This window comes from Momordica charantia, assembly GCF_013281855.1.
Source record: "Momordica charantia cultivar OHB3-1 chromosome 9 unlocalized genomic scaffold, Mcharantia_2.0 BLBB01000009.1, whole genome shotgun sequence".
Lineage (NCBI taxonomy): Eukaryota > Viridiplantae > Streptophyta > Magnoliopsida > Cucurbitales > Cucurbitaceae > Momordica > Momordica charantia.
The window spans coordinates 25,310,271-25,317,851 of NW_028275167.1; the positions used below are offsets into that span (position 1 = coordinate 25,310,271).

Below are 7,581 nucleotides of genomic sequence, written 5' to 3' on the forward strand. Positions count from 1 at the left end.
CGATTGTTGTATAAAAAAAAGGTAGCAGAATTAAAATCTTTTTTTTATTAACACACAAAAATTAAGAAATTAATAGAATCTTTCGTTGTACATAAGCTATCCTAAAAATTCAATAGCCTGTTAAAACTCTTTAAATACATCCATTGAATATATGTATAGAAGTTAAGAAATTAATCTTATTTCTATATATATTTAGAAAATTCTAAAAAATAAATCCAACCGTTCAGGCTTCAAATTTTCTTAAATATTTACTAGGCAGAATTTAAAATTTCAACTTTTAATGTATTATACTTTAAACAAAGATTAGTGCGAGAATTACGAATTTTACCTTTTTTTTTTCTTTTAATACATCAACATGTGACACTGAATATTAGAACTTACAATGCCTTAATTGGTTTAGCTAAGCTCATATTATCAATCATTATCTTAAACTTTAAAAAGTGTTGTCACAGTTCAAAAATAGGTACGATCAAGAAGATTGTGAGATTAAATTCTTATTCTTATATTTTGTAATTAAAAGAAAAACTTTAAAAAATGCTACAATCTTTGCCTTCAAATTTGAAAAGTTGAACAATAATTACTTGTGATTAGATTTTCGTTTGACAAATTGTTAAAATAAAGTATTATAATGTATGGTAAAACATATGTTTGTACAAAATTTTATAGAAAAATTACATTGATTTTTTATTTTTTCAATTGGAATTTGTGAGTTCGTATCAGTGTCAATCAAATTTAATTTTGTTCCAAGCTTAATTTTTATTGAAATTCGTGAGTTTTAAATTATTTTTACCCATTAAAATTATGGGTGAATTAGCCAAAAATTAAATATAAAAAGTAAAAAGAGGTGAAAAACTATATACCTACTTAGAAATTGAATTTTTTTCCTCCAAAATTTAATTATGAAAAACAAAAGACTTTCGGTCTCCTCTCTCTCTCTTTTTTCTTTCTGAAAACCTATTTCCAGTCCGCGGACTGCGAAGAGAACTGAAAGGCAAAGAAAAAAAAAAGTATCAAAAATGGCGACCAAAAACGCCAAGAAGGCCAATCTCTTAGATCACCACTCCATCAAACACATACTCGACGAATCCGTCTCTGAGGTAATTCAATTTCATCCGCCCTCTCTTCAGATCCTCTTCTCATCAATTTTTTCTCTAGGTTTCTTTCTGAAATCTTCCGTTTTTTGAGCGTTTGGTTGCAGATTGTGACCAGTCGCGGGTATGTGGAAGATGTGAGGTTGAGTAATGTCAAATTGGTCATGGGCACTGTTATTATAATCATAGCTTTGGTGGCTCAGTTTTACAAAAAGAAGTTCCCTGAGAATCGCGATTTCTTGATCGGCTGCATAATATTATATCCTTTTTTTTTCGTGTGGTTGTATAAATTTGTCTGAATTACCGTTTTTTTTTCCCTCTACATTTAGATCTTCCGCTGGGAGATTGAATTTCATTTTTTGATTGGCGTTATCTTATGGGAATGGACATTGGATCGAATGGTGGATTTTTTATCCGCTTTCCCTCAATTTCCTGTTGTCATGTTCGAATGCTGAAGCGTATTGTACTCTTTCTGGTGCTATCATGTGATCTTTAACTCTGGCAAGTATGTAGTCTTCAATGGGATTTTGCAGTTGATTGTTTACACCAAGGAGAAGAACGCAATTTTGTTCACCTATCCTCCTGCAGTAAGTTTCTATAGCGTTCAGAATTACTCTGCTTTCTAGCCCACTTATATGTTTATGACCACTAAAGAAAGCATTAACATCATGAATAGTCATGCATGATTTTGGGATTTCTTTGAGCTAGGTAATGACTAACTGGCTACATTTAGGGCTTTGAATTTTTTTAGCTCAAAGAACCACAGAGATTCTTTGAGTTTTACCAATGTGATGAGTTTTTTACTTTTCTAATCATAACTTCTGAACTTGCATTTATACTTCAGAGAAGCTTAACAAAACTTTTGTCTTCTAAGCTAGTTTCTGTATTCTGGAAGGTTTAAACGGTTTCGAATTACTGTGGAGCTCAGTTGTTTGGGTCATTGATTTCAAAAAATTGCTTTCCCTTTCTCTTTTAGTCTATTTTCATAGATGGCACGTTTCTAGAATAACTGAAGTTCTTACTTTCTTCAAATTTCATTGGCTTGTGAATAATGATCGTAATTTTGACCTTTTCTAGCTGCCTAAAAGCTATTTTTAAAGACCGTTTGAAACAAAAACAGGAAACTACTTTTTAGAATAGTTCTTGATTTCTGCAATTTCATGTTACATTTCAAACTGTTTAACAGCCCCTTGTCAAATGGCGCTCAAGTTAACTCACTGGGTTGGTTTTCTCTATTTATTTACAATTTCTCGAGTACCCTGCCACATTTCAGAAGTAACAACTTCTTTGCTTCTCATGACTGGAAGAAATTTGGAAGGCTTTCTTTTACCCCTGTTTTAAGATCTTGTATTAGTGAGTTATACTTCCATTTTCGAAGGAGTTTGTTATTAGGATACTTCTGGGAGTTGGGAAGATAGGAGGCTTACATATGACAATTGAGTGCCACCATGTACACATACTTTCTAGGAATCTATGGGCAATTTGGACTCCATCTTCTCATAATGTAAGGATAGCCAATTTTGTTCTGTGCACGAGAATGACCCTGTTGTCTGAAACTTCATACATGTTGAACTTGTTACGAACATTGGTCATTGTTAAATCACCAATAAACTGAAAAACTTAAGCAGATGGATTAGACTAAACTCAATCACTTATAGATATCTTAACACTCCCCTTCACTCGTGGGTTTGAAAATTTGCATAAGGCCTAGCGAGTGGAAATCAAGATTAAATGGGGAGGAAATGACAATACAGGGGTTTATCTCTTAGCCTTGATACTATGTTAAATTACCAATATACCAAAATGCTTAAGCTAATAGGTTATGATAAATTTGATTCATTTGTAGATTCTTAACAATCATCGCGTTGCAATTTTTCTCTGCACAGGGATCCTTCACCAGCACAGGATTGGTAGTCTCTTCAAAGTTGCCCAGATTCTCTGATCTGTACACGCTGATCATATCTAGTTCAGATCCCAATTCAATCTCCGCTAACAAACCAGTGGAATTTACCAAGAGTGTCACTCAATGGTCTCTTCTTTCTCTACACTACATTCTGGAATCTAGTCTCTCAAATATTTTCCTGTACATTTACCAACCAAACATACACTATCTTGCAGGTTCACTAAGGATGGAGTTTTAGTTGAGGGGCTCTTCTGGAAAGATGTCGAAGCACTGATCGATGATTATGCCAGAGAACCAAAGAAGAACAAGTGATTTCTTACACAAACCTCATACAATAGGGATCTATTTTTCGAGGAAAGTATCTGCTTTCAATTTTTAAGTGCCCCTTTTAGATTTCCAGCAGACATTAATTATCTTTTCCATGATTAATAGGCTTTAGAAGCAAAACAGCAGGAACCTACATTTTCAATCACTTTAATGCTAATAGAAATACTGTTCTTAAAAGTCTCTTAGTTCATCTGAAGGCCACAAGCGACTTGGCCTTTTTTCCTTGAAACCTTGGCTGAATTTTCTTTCCCATTACATAATATTTGAATCAACACTTGAAATGCTGTCACCTGTAAGGCGGAGATCTGAAGGATGGATTTTGAAGTTTATGCCTACTAGGTCCACGAACTTCGATGGAATGTTATATCTACTAGTTTCTTGAACTTTGAAGAGTATGTCTTACTTCCAAAAAAATATTTTTCTATTTCGTGTCATGTTAGTCCTCAATTTTAAAAGATAACTGTTCACCTTAAACATGACAAGATGTATCAATTTTTTATTTTATCAAATTGCATACTAAAATTTAATAAGTATTGCAATTGTTACCTTAAATTTTAAAGAATATTGCAAAATTTGCCATCTATTGTTAGAAGAATTGGTGCATTTAATAATATAGAACATACATTTTAGTTTGAAATCGATAGGATTAAAAAAATATGATATCAGGGGTTTTTTTTTTTTTGTTAAAATTGGTAAGTTTTGGTCAATTTATATAACGGTCAATTTTGTTCATTAATCAAACTCGATTTTATGAGAAAAAAAAAGTTAATTTTCATTCATTAGTAAGTTTTGGGTTCAATTTGAAAAAATTGAAAACTCAACTTGATATATCTTGTCAAGTTTCGAGATAAAAATTGGTATTAAAAAAAAAAGAAAAAAAAAAGAAAAGAAAAGGACATGAAGTATTGCAGAAAAAAGTGGGGATAAAACAGTACAAGGAAAGTTTGTGTCCCAAAAGATGTGGGAAAAAGGTGTGCAGTGCCAGGGAATAAACTGTAGGGGATAAGATTTATGATATTTTTAGCCTTTTTTGTGCTTCTAAAATTAGGATGAAAAATTTGAAGGTTAAATAAAATCCCCAAATTTTTAGTTTAGCTAATCTTGATACATATACCTTTTAAATTTTGTAATTGAACTGTCATGTTAAAATTGTGATAGAAAAAAAAACAAGAGATAAAAATTAAAATATGAAAGGATTACAAAATTTCTTGAAATGTAGTCATAGAATTAAAGTAAAATGCTATACTAAAAAATATATATATTTTTAAAGTATATAAATTTATATAACTAGTTTGTTTGATCATAGGGCTGTTACAACCAACAAGAGGGCATGTGAAATTGTGTTCATCCACAAAATCACTCGCATGAATGAAACTATGATGATAGTGATGCTTCTTTCCAAAATTTCAGCCAAATTAAGTGTATTTTTACTTTTTCTTACCACATTAATTTGACTAAATAAAAGTTAGTTAATCTCAAAGTAGTTTAACTGAAATAAAGGAGTCAATCGCTAGTTCACACATGTTAAAACAAAATAGTTGAAAATCATTTCGTTTTTGTTTCCATTTTTGTCTCTTTAAACTATATATATAAATATTAGTTAAATTAAAATAAATGAATAGACAAAATTCACATCTTATTTTGAGATTATTACATTGATAGACCTTTTAGAGACGGTAATTACACAAATTGATAGACATCGCACGCTCCCCAGTCCCTCAGCGGTGGAAGCCTCCTGCAGTTAACTCTGTTAAACTCAACACTGATGCTGCTTGTCGATCAACAGCAACAAGCGTCGGGCTGGTGATTCGAGACCCATCTGGTTTGCTCGTTGCGGCAAAAACGGTTCGAACCCCTTCCCCGATGCCGCTCCTGTTAGCAGAAATTAAGAGGCATCCTGGAGGGCTTAAAATTCGCTGTTGCTATTAACTGCTCCCATTTAGAGGTTGAATCGGACTCCATGTTGGCCATTCGTCTGATCAGAGAAGAGCTTCACACCATGGGGGATGAATTGAACTGGTTGATGGAGGTGAAATCCCTAACTCTTTCTTTCGATATCATCTCTTTCAATTATGTGCCTGGAAGCTGCAATTTTCCGGCCCATCATCTAGCTAAGTGGGGTGTTGCTTCTCCTCCAGCCACGTGTGTTTGACACTTTTATTTTCCAAGTTGGCTTCTGGAAATTGTTCAAAGAGACTCCCCTTCATTTAATTTAATACAACTACTTTCTTAAAAATATATATATATATATATAGTTTTCAAAACTGTTTTGATTTTAAAATACAATTGAAACTTCAAACTATATTTCCAAAAATTCAGAGATATATAAAGAAACGATATTAAACAAACGTATACATTGAACACGAAGTTATCATAAGACGAATCTCAAAACTATGGAAACACAATCAATAAACCAGTTCAGCTCATTTGAACCATTTAAATTATATGAATTTTTTCCTTTTTTTTGTTGATAAAAATCAAACTTTAACCCCTGCTAAGTTGTATCAATTTTTACAATAAATTTTTAATTTATCTATTTAGAGGTGATAAGTATTGTAATTTTAATCATCTATTCAATTTCCACTAATTCACCCTCTAATTTTAACAAAAAGAAAATAATTAATAAACTTATCAAAATTCAACTTTACCCAAAATTAAGGTTGATTAAGGCATAAAATTGGCCATGGAATTACTCTACTAAAATTCACAATTTTCAACTAAAAAAATCAGCTTTAATACTGTTTTTTAAACTATTATCAATTTCATTCCAGACATGTTTTATAATTTATTAAATACACCTAAGAATACTTTGTTCTCACGATTCTTTGAAAGAAACTTGTATAGAAGTAATATTAAGGATGTCATATCAAAAACCTAAGAGACTGACAAAAGTTTGTAATATATATGAGCTACTTCCATAATTGATAACTAATTTTGAGATAGAGCCCAATAAACTCAAACGAATATTTGGTCCAAAAAAAGAATCTAACAAAGATTAATGAGTCCAAAAAAGGCGATCACAATCTTGTGAGGGCATATTAGGGATCCTACCTAAAAAAGACCATCTTTTTTCTTTGATTTATAAGTGTCGTCATCGTGCTGCTCCTACCAACAGTTTCATTATCTATGAGAAAAAAAAGGTTCTAAAAAGAAAATAATCGCCATTTCAATAAGTGAGGCTTTCTCGATCAAAATATTTGCATGCGAAAGAGATCCCAACTCCGTATATCTAGTTAAGTGAGTCTTACCGCCTCCACTCCTATTGCATATATTAGGTTAAGCAATCTTTACCGCATCCATCCAGACCAAAGAAGGTGTGCATTGGGAGCAAGGACTTAACCAGTGGCCACGTTAAGAGTCCTACGTTTAAAGTTCAAAATACCAAATAAATGTTTATAATATAATGAGTTATTCTTCTTATCACAAATTAATTTTGAGATGTAACTCCGTAAATATTGACAGATAAAACATTACAACATTTGGGTAAAACTGAATTTGTTTTTTTAGATATATGATTTTAGTGGAAATGAATTATTTGAAATGAGATGAAAATGAAATGGCCACTCTCCATCATGGAGGAACTTATTCCAATAATAAAAGCTGTAGCAAACTGCAAAAGTTGATTTTGTGGGCATGTGAGAGAGAGATATTTTTCTGAATAATTTTGGCATAATAAGTGGTTTCAATGATAAAAATGGGTTCTGCCACATTTTTTTCCCTTCCTTTTGCAAAGGAAAAAAAAGGTATTATTTTGTTGGGCCATCTTTTCTTGGCTGTTTGTATACTGTTTGTGCTTGGAGGGCAACAATATTATTCAAAAACCACTATTTTCCTTCTAAAAATCTCATTTTTAATAATAATAATAAGAAGAAGAAATTAATAGTCTTCTTATTATCTAATAACAAAGTTAGAAAATTAGTAGAAAAATAAACTGACAAAGTCACTAGATACATAGCAAAGAAAACATTTTTTTTATTAAATTCATGCAAATATCCAAATTGAGTCACAAAATACCCAAATGTAACTACTAAATCAAGTAACAATAAAGTTTGGGTAAAAATTATTTTTGGTCCCTAGGTCTGAGGTCGGTGTTTATTTGGTTACTGAAGTTTCAAAATGAACACTTTTAGTCTATGAGATTTGAGGTAGTGTCTACTTGGTCCCTAAAGTTTCAAAATGAACATGTTTTGTCCTTAAAATTTAAAGTAGGTGTTAACTTGGTCATTGGAGTTTTAAAATGAGCACTTTTGGTTCTTAAAA

At 31.7% G+C, this 7,581-nt stretch overlaps 1 protein-coding gene across 1 annotated transcript; it reads left to right on the forward strand.

Moving 5' to 3' along the window:
* Window positions 1-905: 905 nt before the first annotated feature.
* Window positions 906-3,550, forward strand: LOC111023759 (Microsomal signal peptidase 25 kDa subunit (SPC25)). The gene is made up of 5 exons (XM_022301242.2): window positions 906-1,097; window positions 1,199-1,350; window positions 1,597-1,678; window positions 2,978-3,120; window positions 3,210-3,550. The coding sequence occupies exons 1-5, from the start codon at window positions 1,017-1,019 to the stop codon at window positions 3,304-3,306; spliced, it is 555 nt and encodes a 184-aa protein (XP_022156934.1). The 5' UTR covers window positions 906-1,016; the 3' UTR covers window positions 3,307-3,550.
* Window positions 3,551-7,581: the final 4,031 nt, after the last annotated feature.